A 25,194-nucleotide genomic window follows, 5' to 3' on the forward strand; every position below is an offset into this window, starting at 1 on the left:
TAACGTAATAAGTTTAACAACATAATACATTTTCAGTAATTTCCCTAAAAGCTTACTTCCCACCAAAGATACCGCTGAGCAAAGCCTCTTCATAATATTTCACATCATGGAACACAATGTACCGACAAAATAATGTTACGAGGCCAAGGAAATGTTTGTTTAAGCTGTTTAAATCTGGCGGGCTGGGCGGCCATGTTAGGGAGCGGTGAGTTGTGTAGGAGAGGCAGAGACGCCGTGACGCCTAGCTCTCTCAAGCGCTTTGTCCCGCCTTCTGCTATGCTTTTGTGCCCTATTTCTGCAGGTGCGACCCCTGTGTACACCTGTGCTGAGAGACACTGACTGAAGTAAGCGACAGTGACTGTGGTGGAAGTCTGTGACCTGTAATTTAGGGGTAAAACTGTGTGCAGCACAGAGGTGGCGTCCACCCCTTGTGCCCTCTCCTGCCCCCGTGACCTTGAACTTCACGTGTGTGGTTTCTGTCAATATAAGGCAGTAAAGAACTCCAATATTTGCTTGCACCCTTCCCGTGAGTGTGTGTGAACAGCCAGACAGTACGGAAATAGCCTGGTAAGTCCTCGTTCCAGCCCGGACCCCTGTAATAAGTACTGCAGCCCCGTCCCAGCACCTGTATCTTCGCCTCTAGAGACGGAGCCTGGGGATGTGTTCTAGAAGGCCTACCTGATGATGGGGGGGAGGGGGATATGACAATAACACTATGTAAAACAATTTTTGTCTTTGACAAGCAAGTGTTATTTTCAAACTTTTTTCAGTGCAAAACAATAGAAAATGTCCATTATTCCTGTCAAAGTTTGCTTTTGCGGCTTTTAGAACTATTTATTGCACAAAAATATCCAAATAAAACCATTTTTCCAGATGCTGTCACAGAAAACTTCTTTGGTCTTGTCTTGATGAATTGACCACATATGCAAGAGGATGCAACTGAAGAATAATCGCAGCCTCTTGATGTCATTTCACATCTTGTGATGTCTTCTCAGGCAGCCAAAGCAGAACTGATTGGTTGGCTGCAAGCCCCTACTTTTACATTGTCAAGCAGTACTCTAGAATATTCTTAGTCTTTCTAGAATGTGTTCTAGAATCTTCTCAATGTTAATTAATAAAGAATAAAAGAATAAAGAATGTAAGGATTAAAAGAAGAAAAGGTTAAAAATAGATCAGAATGACTGGCCACGTGGGCACATGGTATGAAATATATGAATAATGAAACACACCGCACGTGAAATGAAATATATGAATGATGAATATATATAATAGCAATTGTCATGACTGATAGTTGCCATCCCCACTAAAAAGGCGTCCTCGCATGTGACATTAAAAAAAATAAAAAAAATTGAGAGCAATAAGATATGTGCAGTTAATAGATAATAAATGACATCATCATAGAGAGAGTACGGAAATGATAACCTTAATAATAATATACAGACATGACAACAGAATGTAATACATATACAACTCATATAATTAAGAGAAGTATATACATACTCGTATATACGGGATATTGAAACTGAATGGTTAAACCTTAGAGTGGGAATGAAGTTTCAGTCTGTAAGAAGGTGTGTGTGTGTGGTTACTCTTGAGGAGCTTTGAGGATCAGCTGAATCAAAATGAAGTGTTAACTGATGTGCACACTCATCACCGAACATTTTGTTCACACGCTTCAAATAATCAACATGGACGATTTTTTCAACTAAGGTTTTGAGATCTAGAATTTTTGCTTTGTGGCCATGGAAATATTCGATTACATGAAGTGGTCCAGAGAATAATGGATTTAATTTAGAGTTGCGATAGTGAACTCTGGTAAAGACGATACCACCGACTTCGATGGATGACTCTGTTGCTCTCGGTTTCCGATGCAGTGAGGCGATGAATGAGCTTATGAGTGTACTGAAAATCGCGGAGACGACAGTTGATGTAGTCATCCATGTTGTAGACAGCAGTCGACGCGCTGTGAAGAAATTCATATGGAAGACGCTTATTGATACCAAACAGCACGAAATGGGGAGACTCATTGATAGTGAAGTGAACTGCTGAGTTTAGAGAGCAGGCTGGCTGAGGAAGCCATTCATCCCATGAGTGTTTTGCTTTTGTTATGTAATGCAGAACGTCAAGGATACCTATATTACAACGCTCTACTTTGCCGGTTGAACTGGGCGATTGAGGGACAATGTTACATTTCTTGTTATGAAATCCTTTACAAATCTCCTGTAAGATAGCGAAGACAGTCAGTTAGAGGTGAGAAGTTGATGAGACGAAAAGCTTTTGATTTCATTTTGTCTAGAAGAGCAGTATGAGTGGAACCCCCCCCCCCCCAGACATGTGAAGCATACTCCATACATGGACGGATAAGGCCCTTGTACAGAGTTACCAGCTGGGGGGATGAGAAAAACTGGCGGAGACGTCTCAGAACGCCTAACTTCATAGAAGCTGTTTTAGCTAGATATGAAATGTGAAGTTTCCAGTTCAGATTATAAGTAAAGGACAGACCGAGGATGTTCAGTGTAGAAGAGAGGGACAGTTGAGTGTCACTGAAGAAGAGGGGATAGTTGTCTGGAAGGTTGTGTCGAGTTCATAGATGGAGGAATTGATTTTTGAGGCATTGAACAATACCAAGTTTGCTCTGCCCCAATCAGAAATTTTAGAAGGATCAGAAGTCAAGAGTTCTGTGGCTTCCCTGAGTGAAATATTTACTTCCTGAAGGGTTGGATGTCTATGAAAAGACATGGAAAAGTGCAGGGTGGTATCATCGGCGTAGGAGTGGATTGGACAAGAAGTTCGGTTTAGAAGATCATTAATGAATAATAGGAAGAGAGTGGATGACAGGACAGAACGCTGTGGAACACCACTGTTAATAGATTTAGGAGAAGAAAAGTGACCGTCTACCACAGCAGCAATAGAACGGTCAGAAAGAAAACTTGAGATGAAGTTACAGAGAGAAGGATAGAAGCCGTAGGAGGGTAGTATTTTGAAGCCAGAGTCAGGTTCCACCCCCTTGAGAAATGTTTTTGATTCATCCACGCAGTATTGCGGACACAGATTGAATGAGTATTGGGCTAAGGGGCCAAACATGTTGAGCAGCATCATGGGTGTGTTACTGAGGTTCAGGGAGGAGATTGTGGGTATTGTGGGTGATATTAGTAAAATGTACCATTCAGTAGGAATGAGTGAGTTTGATCAGCACGTTCATAGATTCCTTTGGAGAGGCATGAATACTTCAAGAGAACCTGACCATTTTATGTTAACTTCAGTAACATTTGGCGATCGTCCCAGTGGCGCTATTGCGGTTATGGCTTCGAGATACACAGCTGAGACGAATAGAGAAAAATTTCCACATGTTGCCGAGTTGATTAAGGAGAATACCTATAAGGATGATGTGATTAAATCTGTTCACACGTTTCCGGAGGCACTTGCTCTGATCTCAGATACTGAAACTGTGTTAAGGGAAGGTAATTTTCATATAAACCATCGGACTGCTAATGGGGATGGGCACAGTCCTAATAACACAAACATACTGAATGTAAGCGATGCCAAGGTGTTAGGTTTGAAATGGCTTCCTTCACAGGATAATTTTGTATTCACTGTGTCTGTCAATTTTTCTAGGAAAAGAAAGGGAGTGCGTCTGTCTCCAGGAATGACTAAAGATCAATGCTTGATCGAGTTTCCACAAACCCTCACACGGAGAATGGTTCTCAGACAGGTAGCATCCATTTATGACCCTCTTGGATTTCTGCTTCCTGTCACTTTGAAGGCTAAATTATTGATGAGATCTTCAGTCATGAAAGAGGAGAGAATAGACAAGGGAAAGCTGATAGATTGGGATGAACCTTTAGATGAGGAAAATGTAAAGGCATGGCATGATTTTTTCTTAAGTTTGTATGATGCTGAGAAATTGTCATTCCCAAGATGTGTGAAACCTGTAAATGCTGTAGGTCAGCCGATGCTGATTATTTTCTCAGATGGGTTAATGGTGGCATATGGATGTTGTGCTTATGTGAGATGGGATTTAAGCACTGGAGATTATGATGTAAACATTCTAGCAGCAAAGAATTGTATCGCCCCTATTCGGCAGATAACCATACCAAGGATGGAGCTATGTGGTGCTGTTTTGGCTTGTAGGTTGCGTCAGTGCATTGAAACAGAATCTCGGTACCAGTTCAAGGTAGTAATACATATTGTAGACTCCATGATAGTACGTTTGCAGATCCAGAAAGAGTCTCATGGTTTTACAACATTTGTTGCCTCCAGAATAGAAGAAATTCAAGATAAAACTATGACTACTGATTGGTTTTGTTTAGAATCTAAACACAGTGCAGCTGATCTGGTGACAAAACCTCATGAACCTTGCGTGCTAGATAAAGAATCTGTGTGGTGTAAAGGTCCTGAGTTTTTATATACACCCTTTGCCGAATGGTCAAAGATGTGAACATGAATTGCCAGATAGGAAAGCTGTAGTTCTTACTAGTGTAGCTAAGGAGGGATTACTGAGTGACATAAATTTAGGAAATTTCAACAGCTATCAGAAGTTATTGAAGGTTACCAGTAGACTAATAAGATGTGCTAAAGATAGATCATTCAAGGGACTCTTTGTTAAACCCTCTGTAGAAGAATTAAAGTCGGCAGAAAGTCTGTGGATAAAGGCAGCACAGTTAGATTTTGGTGATTGGAAAGTGAGATTTAAAACTCTGTGACCTACTCTTTCGGATGGAGTAATAACGGTGTGTCAGAGAATAGCAAAATGGTTGAAAGATAACTGGAACCAAGAAAAATTCATATTAATGCCTTCTGCCCATGCTTTCACAAAATTATACATGACATATATTCATCAGATTGATCATGGGGGAATAGACTCCACACTAGCAACGCTACAGTCAAGGTTTTGGGTCCCAGGAGCTAGGAGAATATTAAAATCAATAAAGAAAAAATGCGTGATGTGTAGAAGATTTGAAAGAAACATTGAGGATCAATGCATGGGCCAAGTCAGTACTGAACGTATGAAGCCATCACCTCCATTCTACCACACTGTTGTTGACTTGTTTGGCCCGTTTGTTATAAAGGATGCTGTTAGACGCAGAGTTCGTGGGAAATGCTTTGGGATTATTTTCACTTGCTTGGATTCAAGGGCAGTGCACCTGGACATCACTGAAAACTACAGCACTGAGACGTTCTTGGGTAGTTTGAGGAGATTTGTTAGTAACAGGGGTTATCCACAAACCATTCATTCAGACAATGGCACACAGCTGGTTGCTGCTAACAAGGAGCTACGCGAGGTAGCTAAAGATTTGGATTTAGATGTCGTATCCAGATTTGGAAACAGTAATGGTATACAGTGGTCATTCAACAAGTCCAGTGATGCCCCATGGTTGAATGGCGCTTGTGAAAGCTTGATTAGACTTGTGAAGAATGGCATATCAAAATCCATAGGAGATGGCATTCTCACTTTCAGTGAACTTCAGACTGTGGTGTATGAAGTGGCTAACCTGTTGAACAGTAGACCAATTGGCATTAAACCAGGATATGATGTTGAATTGGGAATATATTTATGTCCAAACGATTTGCTATTAGGACACAATAACATGGGAGTGTCTCCTGGCATACTTAGCAATGATGTAGGTTCAAAGGTTAGAATGGATTTTATACAAAGTATAGTAAGCTCCTTTTGGAAAAGGTGGCAACGGGATTATTTTCCTACACTGCTTGTGAGACAGAAATGGCATGTGGAAAGGAGGAATATGAAACCAGGAGATATAGTGATTGTCCAAGACTCCAATCCCATCAGGGGCAAGTGGAGACTGGCTCAGGTTACTAAAGTAGAGCAGGGCAGAGATGGCAAAGTAAGAGAAGTTCAGTTAAGGTACAAATTATGTAAAGATGGTGCTGACTATAAGGGTGTTAGGGATAAAACAATGTGTAGATCTGTTCACAGACTGGTGGTATTACTTCCTGTAGAAGAATTGTAAAGGTTATATGCATCTTTCTTTGGAGGTGAGAGTGTATCATGAATGATATTTATGGGTTTGTTGTATTTCTGGGAAGGGTTGTTTCCACGTATGTAGTGTGTCTATTGTTCGTTCGCTGACGTGGCAGCGTCTCGGTGATACCAGTCAGGCAGGCCTGAGCCAGTCCTGCCGCTCCACACCCCTTGGATAGGTCACCCTGCTACCGTGCTGCTCGTAGGCAAGGTGACGGTGACTTTGTCTCTTGTGTGTTTGGATGTGGTGGAGTAAGGTGCCCACGGTGTGGAGCCGGTGCAAGGGCCTAGGACTGCTTTGGGATCCCCAGGACCAGTAGTGTTACGCTGCATGGTAACACTCCGGGTGGTAACGAGTGCAGATTTGAGGCGGCAGTCCAGCACGGCTTAGGACGAGAGTGCTATAGGGCCACCGAAGTATGTATGCCTTTCAGTGTGTGACTATTTACATACGTGTGTATAGAGATATTAATCCGGGGATCTGGTACATTTTCATTACTTCTCGGGGATTTTTCATCACTACCAGCATTAATAGAGTGATGATTGGGGTTCGGTCAGCACTGGGTCTGTTATGAGATTATCATTGTGAGTTTTATTTTTATTGTATTGGCCAGGACCACATTGTCATTTACAACTGTCTTATTGTAATGTAATTTACAGGTTGAAATTAAACATTTGACAACGCTCAACCCGGCTATTCTCGTCCTACAAAAGCTTTGTGCCAGACTATCAAAAGGTTTTGATATGTCCAAGGCAACAGCAAAAGTTTCACCAAAATCTCTAAAAGAGGATGACCAAGACTCAGTAAGGAAGCCAGAAGATCACCAGTGGAGCGGCCTTGACAGAACCCATACTGGCGACCAGATAGAAGGTTGTGAAGTGATAGATGTTTAAGAATCTTCCTGTTGAGGATAGATTCAAAAACTTGAGATAGGCAAGAAATTAAAGCAATAGGACGGTAGTTTGAGGGATTAAAACGGTCACCCTTTTTAGGAACTGGCTGAATGTAGGCAAACTTCCAGCAAGAAGGAAAGATGTTGACAGACAGACAGCTGAAAGAGTTTGACTAGGCAAGGTGCAAGCACGGGGGCAGTTTCGGAGAACAATAGGAGGGACCTCATCGGGTCCATAAGCCTTCCGAGGGTTTAGACTAGCGAGGGCATGGAAAACATCACTGGGAAGAATTTTAATGGGTAGCATGAAGTAGTGAGAGGGTAGAGGAGAGGGAGGAACAAGCCCTGAATCGTTCAAGATAGAGTTTTTAGCAAAGGTTTGAGCAAAGAGTTTAGTTTTAGAAATAGATGTGATAGCAGTGGTGCCATCTGGCTGAAATAAAGGAGGAAAAGAAGAAGAAGCAAAGTTATTGGAGATATTTTGGGCTAGATGCCAGAAGTCACGAGGGGAGTTAGATCTTGAAAGGTTTTGACACTTTCTGTTAATGAAGGAGTTTTTGGCTAGTTGGAGAACAGACTTGGCATGGTTCCGGGCAGAAATATAAAGTGCATGAGATTCTGGTGATGGAAGGCTTAATGTCTGAATGTTGATGATTCTTTATTTCATCCATGGTTGGCATGGCAGGATTCTCTGTGATGGCTGTGATAGTGGCAACATTCCGTGAGGGTGCATCGGCCACTGAGTTCGCCTTACTGGGAATGTATGGAAATAAAGGAATGAAGTCTTGAATCGTGAGATGCCAGCGAGCAAATTGAGCTGTGAAATTGCCTTTGAAGGTCTCTGTGATAGCATAATGAACAGTGTGGACATGAATTTTATAGCCTAATGTGAGTTCACGAAAATTATATAACGCCCAGATCACAGCGAGACTTTCACGCTTCGTGACGTCATATTTTTGCTCTGCCTTATTGAGAAGTCTGTTAGCATACGCTAATCGCTATGCTTACCTAGGGAATCCTTTTACATGAGAACAGCACCGATTCCAAAGCCTGAATCCTCAGTGTATAAGAGTAAATCTTTCCCGAAAGTAAGAAAAGCAAGGACACAAAGCAGTTTTGAGATCAAAGGCATTTTGTTCCTTTTCAAACCAGATGAATGTAACGCTTTTCATGAGCAAATGAGTGAAGGGTTGAGCGGTAAAACTGAAGTTTTTGATGAACTGTCGATGAAATCTAGCAAGACCGATGAATTGCCAGATCTGATCGATATTAGTAGGAATAGGGAAATTTTTCACAGCATTTACCTTGTCATCTAAAGTGTGAAGACCATCTCTGTTGACTTTATAGCCAAGGAATTTAATTTGCTGTTTATAAAACGATCATTTGCTGATTTTGATTTTCAAGTCAGGAAAGCGTGATAGAACGAGAGACAATGTGTGAAAATGCTCTTGTAGAGCCTTTGATGCAATGATAACGTCATCAAGGAAGCAGAACACACTTCTACCGATGAGACCTGAGATAAAGACCGTGATAAAGACATTGATAAGAGTACTTTTCTGTGAGGTAAGGTAATTTTCCCAGATATAACACTGAGATTAATATCAGGAGGTAATGCAGTGCTGTGATTCTGAGAAGAGGAAGAGTGTCTCCTAAATACATCCATCTTGATAAGGTTAACCGTAGCACCCGTTTCAAAGAAAGCTTTGTATGATGCAGAGTGAGTGACACGTAACATCTGTGACAATGCCAATGAATAATCCAGAATATCTAATGTTAAAAGAAGTGCTGAGTTAGGAGGACGAGCGAAGCATACCTTGTGTTTTGTTCGATTTTTAGGTACATAAGAAGGTGAGGATTTGAGGATTGATAATGATGTTATGATGCACTGGCCAGAGAAGGGCGCGAAGTGTTTTCCGACAATGTTTGCTGAGCAGCCTGAGACTGTGCAGGATAATGCCTACAGTCTTGAAAGAAATTACCTACCCTTTTGTGGAAGGAACAGAATGCATCAGGATTGAATGAGTGTTTTCTTGAGCTATCAAGAACACTGCGCGAGAACATGACCAGACAACTTGCGACGGGTGCAAGTTACATTTCTTGATCTCGATTTCGGTCGAGTGTATCGATAACTAGAAGAGGATGTACATCTAGTGTAACGTCTACTGTAGTAGGAGAGTAACATCTCTACTGTAGTAGGAGTAGTAGTGTAACGTCTAACGTAGTAGGAGAGGAAGAACGAGGAGGTGGGTGATGAAGTGAGATGAAAGAGTCATGTGAAGAAGTATCAAGTAACTGAACAGACTCAGTATTGGGAAGAGATGTCACTTGCGACCTGGAAATTGGGAACGTCAAGGAAGATGGTAAACAAAAGATAAGCTATGAGTTTTTTTTTTTTTAACTCATCCTTTGACAGTGAGTCACCTGGAAACTAATTGAAGTCTTGAAGATGAGTGACCAATTCTGAGCTCAGAGAGGAAGCAATGTTTTCTGCCTTGTAAGTATTAGTTTGTGAGCGATAGATTTTAAGAGTTTGAGGAGAAAATGGGTGGCTCCAAGCTTTGAATAACTCTGGAAATGATGTCTGAGGTGAGTGGTGAAGTCATCAAAGGTAGTGAGAGAAGCAAATTTATCAGATTTCACAAACAGGCCAGCAAGACTCCAAGGCTCATGACAGATAAGTTATTTCAAAATGGATATTCTCTCCTTATCGAATGTGGCTGAACGTCTAATACATTCCTCCTCAATCCTCCAAATAAACTGATGAACAGTTTCTGTGCCAGCCCACTAAAAAATTTTATGAGATTCGTGAATGAAGGTGATGTGAGCTGTGGTAGTGGTTTCAGTAGATATTTTGGCAGATAGTGATGTAGATAGTGCAGACTGTGAGCGTGTTTTCATAAGGGATGTGAATCGCACAGATAATCAATGAATAATATGCACACAAATATAAAACACACAGAATAGCACACAATATGATAACACAGAATAGCACACACCATGATAAGACAGACACCTTGAAGCAGCAGCAGGGCCTGGCCATTGACAGCACCATCCCTTCCCACTCACCACACCTAGCAGTAAGATAGTGACAAGAGGAAGGGACAAGGCAGAGCTACTTATTATTGGCCCACTTATCCAACAAAACGAGTATTCCAGACCCAACCAGCACTTCACCCTGAATCCCAGTGCTGACCACTGCAGGGCTGGACACCCTGCACATCGACACGGAGTATGTGATGGCTCTGCTCTTACATCAAAAAGGCCCACCACCTCCTCAATTCGAGGCAGTTTGGGTTCAGACAGGTTACTCCTAAGCTCTGCGGAGTGTAGCACCGCAATCGACAGCAGGAGAGAGGTGTTTGTCATCGCCTTGGACATCGCTGGCGCCTTCGACAGATAGTGGCACAAGGGAGTGACCTCGGCGTGTGTGGTGGACTGCTGCACGTTCTAGAGGACTACCTTCACGGCAGAACCCTTCACACAGTAGTCAACGGTCACTCGTGTTCCCAACACCCTGTCAATGCTAGCGTGCCTCAGGGCAGTGTCCTCAGTCTTTTGTTATGGTGTGTATACTTCAGCGATATACTGCAACTGGTGCCCGAAGATTAGGCGTATGCAGAGTGTCATGTTATTGCCTGAGTTTACCCTGAAAAGGAACACGATTTCTTAGTGTCTCCCGTGTTCCGTTTTCCTTCTGAACATGTCTTTATTCCTATAACAGTTATTAGTTAGTATAACGCTTATTTACTAATATCATGTATTATTCTCTTCATAATTTAAGTTCTTTATATGTATGTATATGTAAGGGAAAAGGTGTATTTGAAGTGGAATATGTTGAGGGGAGAGGCGATACCTGTTTGGCTTTTGTACTAAATCGGTAAATTCTTCTTAAGACAGAGCGCCTAGAGGCTCTGAGGGGATTGAAAGGGTGGCGTTCTCAGGGGATAAATACGGGTGTGGTGTGGTGATGGAGTGTGTGTGTGGAGGTATTAGTGATGTGGCGGTATGACCCTGATATCCAAGATCAGGTTGGTGAGTCATTTGTGGTACCAAGAGCTCTTGTCCGCTGAAATTCGGTCGGTAAGTTGTGTCGGTGACGTAACGCTGAGGGGCAGCGTAGGGCAGAGACGCAGCCATTTTGTGGTTAAGGCTGCGGTGGTGGTGTGGCGTCATTTGTGCCTTTGGGGGTGGTGTTATTGGTGTCTTCCAGCAAGAGGGAGAGGTAGATGTTGACAGACAGAGCTGAAAGAGTTTGACTAAGCAAGGTGCAAGCACGGAGGCACAGTTTCGGACAACAATAGGAGGGACCCCATCAGGTCCATAAGACTTCCGAGGGTTTAGGCCAGCAAGGGCATGGAAAATGGGTAGCATGAAGTAGTGAGAGGGTGTAGGAGAGGGAGGAACCTGAATCGTCCAAGGTAGAGTTTTTGGCGAACGTCTGAGCGAAGAGTTCAGCTTTAGAGAGATGTGATAGCAGTGGTGCCATCTGGTTTAAATAAAGGAGGGAAAGAAGAAGAAGCAAAGTTATTGGAGATAATTTTGGCTAGATGCCAGAAGTCATGAGGGGAGTCAGATCTTGAAAGATTTTCACACTTTCTGTTAATGAAGGAGTTTTTGGCTAATTGGAGAACAGACTTGGCATGGTTTCGGGCAGAAATATAAAGTGCATGAGATTCTGGTGATGGAAGGCTTAAGTACCTTTTGTGGGCCACCTCTCTATCACGTATAGCACGAGAACAGGCCGTGTTAAATAAAGGTTTGGGAGCTTTAGGTCGAGAAAAAGAGTGAGGAATGTACGCCTCCATGCCAGATAGATAGATAGATAGATATCTTATTGACCACAGCAAACAGATAATACCAATGGATTGTACATAATAGTATTACATAATCTACAAGATAATATTAAATTATTATCACTTCCTAACTCTAGTCCATCATCTATTAGTTACTAGAAGTCTATTATTACAAAATAAACGAGCTAAACATAAACACTGGAGAAATATCTATTCTTAGGACCCTTGTTTATAAAATATATATAAACAATCATATTCATGACATCTACGCACTACTATAATTATCAAATCCTCACTAATCCCACAATCGTGTGAAACATATTAAATACAAGTATAATTTATTACTTCTTTAATATATGGTCAAAATGTTATGAACAATCTTACACATAATCTCTGGCGTAAACTGATCCCCAAACAATTGTTCTAAAGTGGAGAACTGGTATTGATCCCTAAGTTGTTGTGTTAACTGACAATCCTGCACTACATGTCTCTCTGTTTGTAACCCTCCACACACACACACACAGCCTCTCATTTACCTCCAGTCGACCTCTGTTTCTTTGATTCCACCTGCCAGTCTCACACGCTAAACTATGCCCACTTACTCGAAACTGTGTGAATGATACTCTATGAATATCATTTACTGCATGCTTCACTGTATATATACGGTGTACCAATAAATCTGGGTTAATATCCTTATATGCTGTGAGTCTTGAGGAGTTACTGTTTACCATGTCATCTTTTAATTTCTGCATTACCAAGCTCAACTCCGGTACATTCGTGTTGATCATCTCTCTGACGGTCCGACTGGTTGGAGTGTTAGAGTTCACTGTTATCCTAATTGTGAAGGCTAATGGATCATCATCATATCCTGACCTCTCATGCCACATACTATATAAAAATTTGTGTTGTCTGTGCCTGATTAAGTCCTTGAAAGGTGGATACCCTGACTCCACTTAGCAAATGTCATTACATGTTAGTTTTCTCACTCCTAATAATCTTTTTAGACACCAATTGTACAACTTCACCATCGTTTTCAGATCAGCTCCTATCCAAGATTCACAACCATAAATTAGTGATGACATGAGAGCTGCATCAAATACACGCTTCTTTATCACAAACGGAATATCATTATTTTTCGTGACGAAAGACACAAACTTTAACACATGTGACATCTTACTATTAGCATGGACTTTGACGGCAGAGGTGGTTGAACCATCGCTGGTAAACGGTGACCCTAAATACACATATGTGTCACAATGTTCCACCACCAAGTCGTCCACCACCAAAGGTTCACGATCCCTCTCATTGCCGCTTATCACAAAAAACTTTGTCTTGGATTGGTTAACTTTCATGCCATATTCTGTACAATAATCTTGTAACAAAGATACCTTTCTCATCATATTTGCCCTTGTTGTCGATAATAGCACCGTTGTTAGCACATAGTGTAGGGAACCATTGTAACTGTAGATTCGAACCTTCTCGAAGCATATGTGGAAATTTCCTATTCTGACGCCCGCTGGGAGTAGTGTCTAATTACTGTTTCTTCTCCTAGTTTACTGGTAAATATTAAGATAGGGATGGCTATTATATGCAATATAAAATAATAATTAATAACTGTAAATGTTAAACTATATGCATAGGCAATAGCTAGATAGAATAACTCATATGTGAAATATGATCCTGTGAAATCTATCACCTACAAGGAGGAGGCAGTAGACACCTGCCGAAACGATAATTACTCCCAGTGAGGTCTAAAGCACTGTTCAGGGGGTGCTGTGAACTTATCATTAAACCCAGCTGTGACCTCACTGAACGTTTCCCTTTGTGTCTCACAACACAAAGGGGTAGTCACAGCCTGCCCTCTAAAGACAACTCTCTTCCTCCACACAAAACTACAAGCACCTAATAACACACACACCCTTCACTCAAAAATTTTAAAATCATGGCGACTCCTACACCAGCCTCAGAGTCCCCATCTGGGGAGGGGACCATAAATGTCCCCAGGTCGGACTGCCTTTCCGTCGACGACCCTAAGTGTCTTGACACCCCCCTCAACTTTTTCTTCATTAACTTCTGCAACATTCGCGGTCTAAGATCTAATTTTCAATCTGTAGAACACCACCTCTCCTCTTCTAAACCTCATCTTCTTTTCCTCACTGAAACTCAGGTGTCTGAGGCAACTGACAGTAGCCCCTTTTCTGTTCCCTCCTACTTTCTCTATCCTCATTTTCGATCCAAAGCTGGATGCTGCGTTTACGTGCGCAATGACTTAACCTGCTCTCGTGCCCACGCTCTTGAATCTTTCGAGTTTTCCACCATCTGGCTACGACTACAGAGTCATTCTCATACTAAATTTATCTGTGCTGTATACCTCTCTCCTAACTCCTCTGACTATAAGAAATTCTTTGACTACTTAACTTCCAAAGTGGAGCACATTCTGACCCTCTTCCCTTTTGCAGAGATCTCCATTCTTGGAGACTTCAATGTTCACCACCAGCTTTGGCTTTCTTCTCCCTTCACTGACCATCCTGGTGAACTAGCCTACAACTTTGCTATCCTCCATGACCTAGAGCAATTGGTGCAACACCCTACTCGTATTCCTGACCGTCTTGGAGATACGCCCAACATTCTTGACCTTTTCCTGACCTCTAATCCTTCTGCTTATGCTGTCACCCTTTCTTCTCCGTTGGGCTCCTCCGATCACAATCTCATATCTTTATCTTGTCCTATCACTCCAATCCCTCCTCAGGATCCCCCCAAGCGAAGGTGCCTCTGGCGTTTTGCCTCTGCTAGTTGGGGGGACCTGAGGAGGTATTTTGCTGATTTTCCTTGGAATGACTACTGCTTCCGTGTCAGAGACCCGTCTTTGTGTGCTGAGCGCATAACAGAGGTGATAGTGTCTGGCATGGAGGCGTACATTCCTCACTCTTTTTCTCGTCCTAAACCTTCTAAACCTTGGTTTAACACAGCTTGTTCTCGTGCTATACATGATAGAGAGGTGGCCCACAAAAGGTACTTAAGCCTTCCATCACCAGAATCTCATGCACTTTATATTTCTGCCCGGAACCATGCCAAGTCTGTTCTCCAACTAGTCAAAAACTCCTTCATTAACAGAAAATGTCAAAACCTTTCAAGATCTAACTCCCCTCGTGATTTCTGGCATCTAGCCAAAAATATCTCCAATAACTTTGCTTCTTCTTCTTTCCCTCCTCTACTTCAACCAGATGGCACCACTGCTATCACATCTATTTCTAAAGCTGAACTCTTTGCTCAAACCTTTGCTAAAAACTCTACCTTGGACGATTCTGGGCTTGTTCCTCCCTCTCCTCCACCCTCTGACTACTTCATGCCACGTATTAAAATTCTTCGTAATGATGTTTTCCATGCCCTCGCTGGTCTAAACCCTCGGAAGGCTTATGGACCTGATGGGGTCCCTCCTATTGTTCTTCGAAACTGTGCCTCCGTGCTTGCACCTTGCCTAGTCAAACTCTTTCAGCTCTGTCTGTCAACATCTACCTTTCCTTCTTGCTGGAAGTTTGCCTACATTCAACCTGTTCCTAAAAAGGATGACCGCTCTAATCCCTCAAACTACCGTCCTATTGCTTTAATTTCCTGCTTATCTAAAGTTTTTGAATCTATCCTCAACAGGAAGATTCTTAAACATCTATCACTTCACAACCTTCTATCTGATCGCCAGTATGGGTTCCGTCAAGGCCGCTCTACTGGTGATCTTCTGGCTTTCCTTACTGAGTCTTGGTCATCCTCTTTTAGAGACTTTGGTGAAACTTTTGCTGTTGCCTTGGACATATCAAAAGCCTTTGATAGAGTCTGGCACAAAGCTTTGATTTCAAAACTACCCTCCTACGGTTTCTATCCTTCTCTCTGTAACTTCATCTCAAGTTTCCTTTCTAACCGTTCTATTGCTGCTGTGGTAGACGGTCACTGTTCTTCTCCTAAATCTATTAACAGTGGTGTTCCTCAGGGTTCTGTCCTGTCACCCACTCTCTTCTTATTATTCATTAATGATCTTCTAAACCAAACTTCTTGTCCTATCCACTCCTATGCTGATGATACCACCCTGCACTTTTCCACGTCTTTTCATAGACGTCCAACCCTTCAGGAGGTAAACATATCACGCAGGGAAGCCACAGAACGCCTGACTTCTGATCTTTCTAAAATTTCTGATTGGGGCAGAGCAAACTTGGTATTGTTTAATGCCTCAAAAACTCAATTCCTCCATCTATCAACTCGACACAATCTTCCAGACAACTATCCCCTCTTCTTCAATGACACTCAACTGTCCCCCTCTTCTACACTGAACATCCTCGGTCTGTCCTTTACTTATAATCTGAACTGGAAACTTCACATCTCATCTCTAGCTAAAACAGCTTCTATGAAGTTAGGTGTTCTGAGACGTCTCCGCCAGTTTTTCTCACCCCCCCAGCTGCTAACTCTGTACAAGGGCCTTATCCGTCCATGTATGGAGTATGCTTCACATGTCTGGGGGGGGGGGTTCCACTCATACTGCTCTTCTAGACAGGGTGGAATCAAAAGCTTTTCGTCTCATCAACTCCTCTCCTCTAACTGACTGTCTTCAGCCCCTCTCTCACCGCCGCAATGTTGCATATCTAGCTGTCTTCTACCGCTATTTTCATGCCAACTGCTCTTCTGATCTTGCTAACTGCATGCCTCCCCTCCTTCCGCGGCCTCGCTGCACAAGACTTTCTTCTTTCTCTCACCCCTATTCTGTCCACCTCTCTAACGCAAGAGTTAACCAGTATTCTCAATCATTCATCCCTTTCTCTGGTAAACTCTGGAACTCCCTGCCTTCTTCTGTATTTCCACCTTCCTATGACTTGAATTCCTTCAAGAGGGAGGTTTCAAGACATATCCACCAATTTTTGACCACTGCTTTGATCCTTTTATGGGACTGGCATTTCAGTGGGCTTTTTTTTTTTATTAGATTTTTGTTGCCCTTGGCCAGTATCCTTCCTACATAAAAAAAAAAAAAAAAAAAAAAAACCTACGATGTCACGTGATCACAAGCGCCGCACCTTGAGGAACGCCGCATTGCCCCGGGCAGTTGAGTGGAGAGCTCCGATCTGATTAGCTGGGTGTGCGCTGTGCGCGGTGTCCTGAGTGTGTGTGAAATCTGCCACGAACAATTGCACTAAGACTACACCCCGAGTCTTTCCTACAAGTGTGTACCTTGTGTGTATAAGGCAGGGAAATAAGTGCAAGTGACAGTGTATAAGTGACTTTATTGTGGTGACAAGAACAGTGACAGACAGACTACATATCCTTGTGCTGAGATTCAGTTCTCTTGGGCTCAGTACTTAAGTGGTGTTGTATGTAAACTGTAAATATATATGTACAAACTGTACATTACTGATATCATCATTGATATTGTTCATTATCATAGGGACATCTAATAGCAGAACGTTATGCGGAAATAACGTTTCGTCAACATTTGTAAATCTAATGGGCTTTGTTACTTTTCTCACGCTAGAAACCCCATTATGAATTGAGTAATCTCCCAAATGGTGAGCACGAGTGTACAAGCTCTCCAGATCTACATCAGGCAGGGATAATGTCACACTAATGGGGGCGTGATCTGAAGGTAACGAAACGTTATGGATCACGGAGGACTTGCTCACCCCGCTCACCATGAGGGACTCGGAATACATGTGTCTAATTCTGAGATCCATTCAGATCCTTGTTTATACGTTTTCTTGCTTATGAAGTGATTCGTTGGTGTATTTAAGTTATTAAGCACCAATAACTCTGATTCTTTACACACACTTGATAATAATATTTAAAGGCATTTTCATTAGGAAGTGGGACATCACCGGGTAGCACTGGGTACGAGAAGTTTTCCATACCTGGCACCTCGTCCTGGTCCAGGAGTGAACGAACAGACTGTCCAAATCTTGCGTTCATATCCCCCAGTATACAAAACTCTTTACACGTTTCACTAGTTTTCCCTTTTTCTTGAATTGAAAACGACTCATGTGAATAATAATGGGAGTCCGCGGGGGGTACATAACTAAAACCAAATAAATACTTAGGTGCATGTCGTAACTGAACCCACACCTGTTCCTCAATATCAACATCTACACTTACTATAGAGTTAGATAAATAATTCTTGATTAATAACACTGTACCTCCACGCTCGGATGAACCCCGAACACAACTCTTATAAGATATATATAACCAGGAAATGAGACTGCCAGCGGAGTCTTGACTTCATTTAAACTAATTATATCAAAATTCTGAAGTAAATCATGAACATGTTTCTTCTCTAATTTCGTTTTGACACCGTTCACATTCCATGATAATATCTTAATAACTTACATGCTGTGGTCTACCTAGAAAAACTGCAGGTTCCATGCGTCGATCACTACTCATCCCTGTACAGCTTCCTCTCGCGTGCATCCAGTCGTATTACAGAGCCAGCGTTCTCAGGACGCTCCTTCTCCTTCCTCTCCGCCTCACGTAGCCTCCTCCACTCTGCTCGGATGCTTGGGTGGACGTCCTTCTTAACGTAGATCCTATTCAACTCTCCACTGGCTTGTTTAAGCTTACTTGCCTTGTTTAACTTAACACCTTGTCCCTGGCCTCCTTACTGTCCAGTGTGACCAGTATAGCACGACGTCTGTGGTTGTCACCCCTGATCCCCAACCTCCGGTGTGACTTGACAGCCTCCCTCACATCCACCTCCGTCCAGATCTTGCTTAGCTTATCCTGCTCTGATGTTGCACCCTCCAAGGCCTCGTCCTCATCTGGCACTCCAGTTATTACTAGATTCGTCTCCCTCTCCTTTCGATCTATAGCCTCCAGATATCTTTGTTGTCTGGCTATGATCTCACCTCGCTTCTCCACCTGGGCCTGTAGCGTCTCAAACCTCTTATTAATGATGCTGTCAGGTGCGGTAACTGCCTTTCTTAGCTCAGCTACTTCGCTTACCAGGTTGTTCACCAGCTGCAGAAGTTGAGCTTGGCTTTCCCCTGGCTCTGGTGTCGCCAAAATACTATCTATAAGTTCTTCCTTAGGTAGCCGGGTTAACTGGGTGCGCTGCAGTTTTTTCAATTCACTTAGTGATTTAGCCATTGTAACTTTGTTCTTATATTGATACTTCCTATATCACCAGTTATCGGCCACGAAGTTCACACAGAGTTCATTATAACCGAGACACTATCATCTCTGTTATGCGCTCGGCACACAAAGACGGGTCTCTGACACGGAAGCAGTAGTCATTCCAAGGAAAATCAGCAAAATACCTCCTCAGGTCCCCCCAACTAGCAGAGGCATAACGCCAGAGGCACCTTCGCTTAGGGGGATCCTGAGGAGGGATTGGAGCGATAGGACAAGATAGAGATATGAGATTGTGATCGGAGGAACCCAACGGAGAAGAAAGGGTGACAACATAAGCAGAAGGATTAGAGGTCAGGAAAAGGTCAAGAATGTTGGGCGTATCTCCAAGACGGTCAGGAATACGAGTAGGGTGCTGCACCAATTGCTCTAGTCATGGAGGATAGCCAAGTTGAAGGCTAGTTCACCAGGATGGTCAGTGAAGGGAGAGGAAAGCTAAAACTGGTGGTTAACATTGAAGTCTCCAAAAATGGAGATCTCTGCAAAAGGGAAGAGACTCAGAATGTGCTCCACTTTGGAAGTTAAGTAGTCAAAGAAGGGCAGTCCGACCTGGGGACATTAATTTTGTAGTCCCCTCCCTAGATGTTGACTCCGAGGTTGGTGTAGGAGTCGCCATGATAATTTTGAAATATTGAGTGAAGGGTGTGTGTGTTAATTAGGTGCTTGTAGTTTTGTGTGAAGGAGGAGAGTTGTCTTTTAGACAACATTATATATATTACATGGTGTGCTTATCACAAAAAGCCTTGTGACTAGCAGACGACCGTAGGTCGTTTGCTAGTCACCCAGCCAGCCGTTACCCTACGGAAAGAGCTCAGAGCTCATAGTGACTGATCTTTGGGTAGGACTGAGACCACTCACACACCACACACCGGGACAGCGAGGCCACAACCGCTCGGGTTACATCCCGTACCTACTTGCTGCTAAGTGAACAGGGGCTACACATTGAGGCTCGCCCATTTGCCTCGCCGCGCCCGGGATTTGAACCCGGGCCTTCTTGGTTGTAAGCCGAGCGTGTTAACCACTACACAACGCGTGTGAGAGAGAGAGAGAGAGAGAGAGAGAGAGAGAGAGAGTTTGATCTCGCTATACCTCACCTGCCAATCACAGAAACATTTGGGTGGAGCCAATTTTGGGGGTATCGCCAGGTTAGGTGATAACAGGTATACTACTACTACTACTACTACTTGCTACTTCTGCCACTGTTACTACTACTATTACTACTACTTACTACTTCTGCTACTACTATAACAACAAGACCTATTTTTCTTCTGCGCTACCATATAACTTTTCTTGTGCAGTTCCTTCTTTCATTTCAAAGTAAGGAATCTTGTTAACCTAACGTCACTATGTTGCTAACCTTACATGCATTACATTACATTACAGACACTGAACTTACCAAGTGACATTAGATTAAGATAAGAAGCGCATTTTATTCCTAAGCGTTTCAACTATTTACAGACTTTTGTGGAAATGACTGGCGTTTTCAAAGGAGTTTTCATAATTCTGGTGGAAGTTATTGACTTTTCGAGGGTGTACAGTTGTAATAGTAGTAGTAGTAATAGTAGTTGTTGTTGTTGTTGTTGTTGTCGTTGTTCTTTAGTGTTGGTGGTGGTGGTAGGTGTTATTGTAGTAGTAGTAGTAGTAGTAGTAGTAGTAGTAGTAGCAGAGGCAGTAGCAGGAACAGTAGTTAAATACAGTAATAAGGCAAATATGTATTAGAAATAGACAGACAAGTCACACACAAGTTAATCCATGTAGTTATTACATGCCAGTGACGAAATGTATGGTATGGTATGATGTGGTCAGTGTGTGTGTGTGTGTGTGTGTGTGTGTGTGTGTGTGTGTGTGTGACAGGTTACAATTCCCACAGAAAGGAAAGGCGTCACCAGGGTACCCAAGGCCACGCAGGATTTTGTTATTAAGAGTGGCGAAAGTTTTCTTTGTACAAGTGTGATTCCTGCTCCCTCTTGCCCCTTCTTGTCATACCAACACTTCTATCAAATCAACTAGTTATGCTGACTTTGGGTTTTAAACACTGCTAGCCAGCCGGTCAAGGTTTTGTTAAGAAAAGCAAAAGTTTTTTTTTCTAGTACAAGTATAATCGTGCTCTCTTTACCAACACTTGTATTGAATCAACTAAACTTATTCTGATTTTGGACTTGAAACATCCCACACCCGGCCACAGATGTTGCAAAGCTAGCCAAGACTATTAAGAATGGCGTAATGTTTCCTATAGCTCCCTCTTATCACCTTGTGTCATACGTATTATCACCACTTCTTCGCTAATAGCTGCTTTTATCACGAAATAACGTTAGCCTATCAATCTTGAGACTATTTATTTCTGATCAGAATATATATATATATATATATATATATATATATATATATATATATATATATATATATATATATATATATATATATATATATATATATATATATATATATATATATATATATATATATAATTTTTTTTTTTTTTCAAATCGTGGTGTATCCGAAGAGATCAGCAGTGAAAGTAAAGAAATTATCATAAACCTAATCTAGCCTGACCCTCAGATAAAAACGCCAATGTTATTTCAATATTAACCAAATCAACTAACCTGATGTTGATTCTGGGTTTGAAAAACTGAAGGATACATTATTACGCCCATGAAGAAAGTCAGAAAGTAATGGTATAAGTGAGTCTTGCACCATTCTTCGCAAGACCTCTGCTCCTGTATCAACTTACCCAGCCACTGCAGTCCCCAGTCTTACGCCGACACTCTCGCTGAGAACTAGACCGGACATACCACAGCGGCCGAGCGAGTGAGGCAGTGAGTGTAACAGAGGTGAGATTGTGTCATGTGTCTCTATCATTCATTCCTCAGCTTGTGACGGAGGTGTGTGTGTGTGTGTGTGTGTGTGTGTGTGTTAGAAAGAAAGAAATAAGCGTGATCGTAAGGACCATATTCTGAAAAACTTTTGCGCCAAACCTCCACTACTTTCAAAAGGCTCTAGTTGAAGTGACACGGGTTTTTAATGTTTTTTTTTTTTTATGGTTATAGTGAGAGATGTACGAGATTTTTTATATTATTAACAAAAGAGAGACTTGAGAATCCGACTAACCATCTCCATGGCCTTTGAAAATAGTCGTGATGGTAATTACATGTATTATCAAGAAATGTGCAGTATTATCAGAAAAATTATAATGTCCGCAAGTCGGACTGCTCTTCTGGTATCGACTATAAGTAAGTGTCTTGACATCCCCCCCTTAACTTTTCATTAACTTCTGCAACATTCGCAGTTTTAGAACTAATTTTCAATCTGTAGAACACCACCTCTCCTCTACTAAACCTTTTTTTTTTTTTTTTTCTTCTCACTGAAATTCAGGGGTCTGAGGCAAATGAAAGTAGCCCCTTTTCTGGTCCCTCCTACTTTTCCTATCCTCATTTTCAATCCAAAGCTGGATGTTGCGTTTATGTGCGCAACGACTCTTGAATCTTCCGAGTTTTCTACCATCTGGCTACGACTGCACTCTCAAGCTAAATTTATCTGTGCTGTATACCTCTCATCTAACTCCTCTGACTATAAGAAATTCTTTGACTACTTAATTTCCAAACTGGAGCACATTCTGACTCTTCCCTTTTGCGGAGATTTTCATTATGGAGACTTCAATGTTCACCACCAGCTTTGGCTTTCCTCTCCATTCACTGACCATCCTGGTGAACTAACCTTTAACTTTGCTATCTTCCACGACCTAGAGCAATTGGTGCAACACCCTACTCGTATTCGTGATCGTCTTGGAGATACGCCCAACATTCTTGGCCTTTTCCTAACCTCTAATCCTTCTGCTTATGCTGTCACCCTCTCTTCGTTGGGTTCCTCCGATCACAATCTCATATCTGTATCTTGTCCTATCGCTCCAATCCCTCCTCAGGATCCCCCTAAGCGAAGGTGCCTCTGGCGTTTTGCCTCTGCTAGTTGGGGGGACCTGAGGAGGTATTTTGCTGATTTTCGTTGGAATGACTACTCCTTTCGTGTCAGAGACCCGTCTCTGTGTGCTGAGCGCATAACAAAGGTGATAGTGTCTGGCATGGAGGTGTACATTCCTCACTCTTTTTCTTGACCTAAGCCTTCCAAACCTTGGTTCAACACAGCCTGTTCTCGTGCTATACATGATAGAGAGGTGGCCCACAAAGATACTTAAGCCTTCCATCACCAATCTCGTGCACTTTATATTTCTGTCCAGAACCATGCCAAGTCTGTTCTCCAACTAACCAAAAATTCCTTCATTAATATAAAGTGTCAAAATTTTTCAAGATCTAACTCCTCTCGTGACTTCTGGCACCTAGCCAAAAACATCTCCAATAACTTTGCTTCTTCTTTCCCTCCTTTATTTCAACCAGATGGCACCACTGTTATCACATCAATCTCTAAAGCTGAATTCTTCGCTCAAACCTTTGCTAAAAACTACCTTGGATGATTCAGGCTTTGTTCCTCCCTCTCCTCCACCCTCTGACTACTTCATGCTACCTATTAAAATTCTTGACAATGATGTTTTCCATGCCTTCGCTGTCCTAAACCCTCGGAAGGCTTATGGACGTGATGGAGTCTCTCCTATTGTTCTCTGAAACTGCGCTTCTGTGCTTGCATGTTGCCTAGCCAAATTCTTTCAACTCTGTCTGTCAACATCTACCTTCCCTTCTTGCTGAAAGTTCAGCCTCTTCCTTAAAAGGGTGACCGTTCTGGTCCCTCAAACTACCGTCCTATTGCTTTAATTTCCTGCCTATCTAAAGTTTTTGAATCTGTCCTCAACAGGAAGATTCTTAAGCATCTATCACTTCACAACCTTCTATCTGATCGCCAGTATGGGTTCCGTCAAGGCCGCTCTACTAGTGATCTGGATTTCCTTACTGAGTCTTGGTCATCCTCTTTTAGGGATTTTGATAAAATTTTGCTATTGCCTTAGACATATCAAAAGCTTTTGATAGAGTCTGGCACAAAGGTTTGATTTCCAAACTACCCTCCTATGGCAGAATTATTGGAGATGTTTTTGGCTAGATGCCAGAAGTCACAAGGGAAGTTAGATCTTGAAAGATTTTGACATTTTTTATTAATGAAGTTTTTGGCTGGTTCGAGAACAGACTTGGCATGGTTCCGTGCAGAAATATAAAATGCATGAGATTCTGGTGATGGAAATCTCAAGTACCAGCAAAATACCTCCTCAGGTTTCCCCAACTAGCAGAGGCAAAACGCAAGAGGCACCTCCGCTTAGGGGGATCCTGAGGAGGGATTGGAGCGATAGGACAAGATACAGATATGAGATTATGAACGGAGGGGCCCAACGGGCAACAGCATAAGCAGAAGGATTAGAGGTTATTAAAAAGTCAAGAATGTTGGGTTTATCTCCAAGCCAGATGGTGGAAAACTCGGAAGATTCAAGAGCGTGGGCACAAGAGCAGATAGGGTGTGCACCAATTGCTCTAGGTCGTGGAGGATAGCAAAGTTGAAGGCTAGTTCACCAGGATGGTCAGTGAAAGGAGAGGAAAGCCAAAGCTGGTGGTGAAAATTGAAGTCTCCAAGAATGGAGATCTCTGCAAAAGGGAAGAGTGTCAGAATGTGCTCCACTTTAGAAGTAAAGTAGTCAAAGAATTTCTTCTAGACGGTGGAATCAAAACCTTTTCGTCTCTTCATCTCCTGTCCTCTAATTGACTGTCTTCAGCCTCTTTCTTATCGACACAGTGTTGCATCTCTTGCTATCTTCTACCGCTATTTTCATGCTAACTGCTCTTCTGATGTTACTAACTGCATGCCTCCCCTCCTCCCGCTGCCTCGCTGCACAAGACTTTCTTCTTTCTCTTACCCCTAATTCTGTCCACCTCTCTAATGCAAGAGTTTACCAGTATTCTCAATCAATAATTCCTTTCTTTGGTAAACTCTGGAACTCCACCTTCCTATGACTTGAACTCCTTCAAGAGGGAGGTTTCAAGACGCTTATCCTTCAGTTTTTTACTACCGCTTCGGACCTTTTTTTTTTTTTTTTTTTTTTTTGACCGGCACCACAGTGGGCTTTTTTCTGGATTTTTGTTGCCCTTGGCCGGTGTCCCTCTTACATAAAAAATAGATTTAAAAAAATCTCACAATTTTAATTTGCATCGTATCCTTAATCATTACCTTAACACAATTTTCTGTTTATATTACTAGAGACTCACACCATAAGCTTTTCTCATGATATGTCAGCCGCTGGGTATCTAACTTCTATCCTTCAAGTGCCACGCAAAACATTCTCACTCACTCTATTGAAGAAGACAAACACGAGAATGGCAGCGTCTTATCCCAGCTTATTCTAACAGGGTCTAGTTAGTATTTAGAGTTATGAAGGGTGTTTTCA

At 42.3% G+C, this 25,194-nt stretch overlaps 1 protein-coding gene across 3 annotated transcripts in view; it reads left to right on the forward strand.

The window, feature by feature from the left end:
- The first annotated feature begins 210 nt into the window (after positions 1 to 210).
- Positions 211 to 25,194, forward strand: part of LOC135096409 (salivary glue protein Sgs-3-like) — a 58,647-nt gene continuing 33,663 nt past the window's right edge. The window contains exons 1-2 of one of the 3 annotated variants that reach the window (XM_063997898.1): positions 211 to 567; positions 874 to 6,662. In XM_063997898.1, coding sequence (XP_063853968.1) covers positions 4,791 to 5,972 — 1,182 coding nt within the window. In that variant the 5' untranslated portion in view covers positions 211 to 567; positions 874 to 4,790 and the 3' untranslated portion in view covers positions 5,973 to 6,662. Of the gene's footprint in view, positions 568 to 873; positions 6,663 to 21,526; positions 21,653 to 25,194 lie in introns of those variants that run through there. The other 2 variants (XM_063997897.1, XM_063997896.1) reach the window with 2 other exon arrangements.

The sequence above is a fragment of the Scylla paramamosain genome, unplaced genomic scaffold (assembly GCF_035594125.1).
Source record: "Scylla paramamosain isolate STU-SP2022 unplaced genomic scaffold, ASM3559412v1 Contig4, whole genome shotgun sequence".
NCBI classification, from domain to species: Eukaryota; Metazoa; Arthropoda; class Malacostraca; order Decapoda; family Portunidae; genus Scylla; species Scylla paramamosain.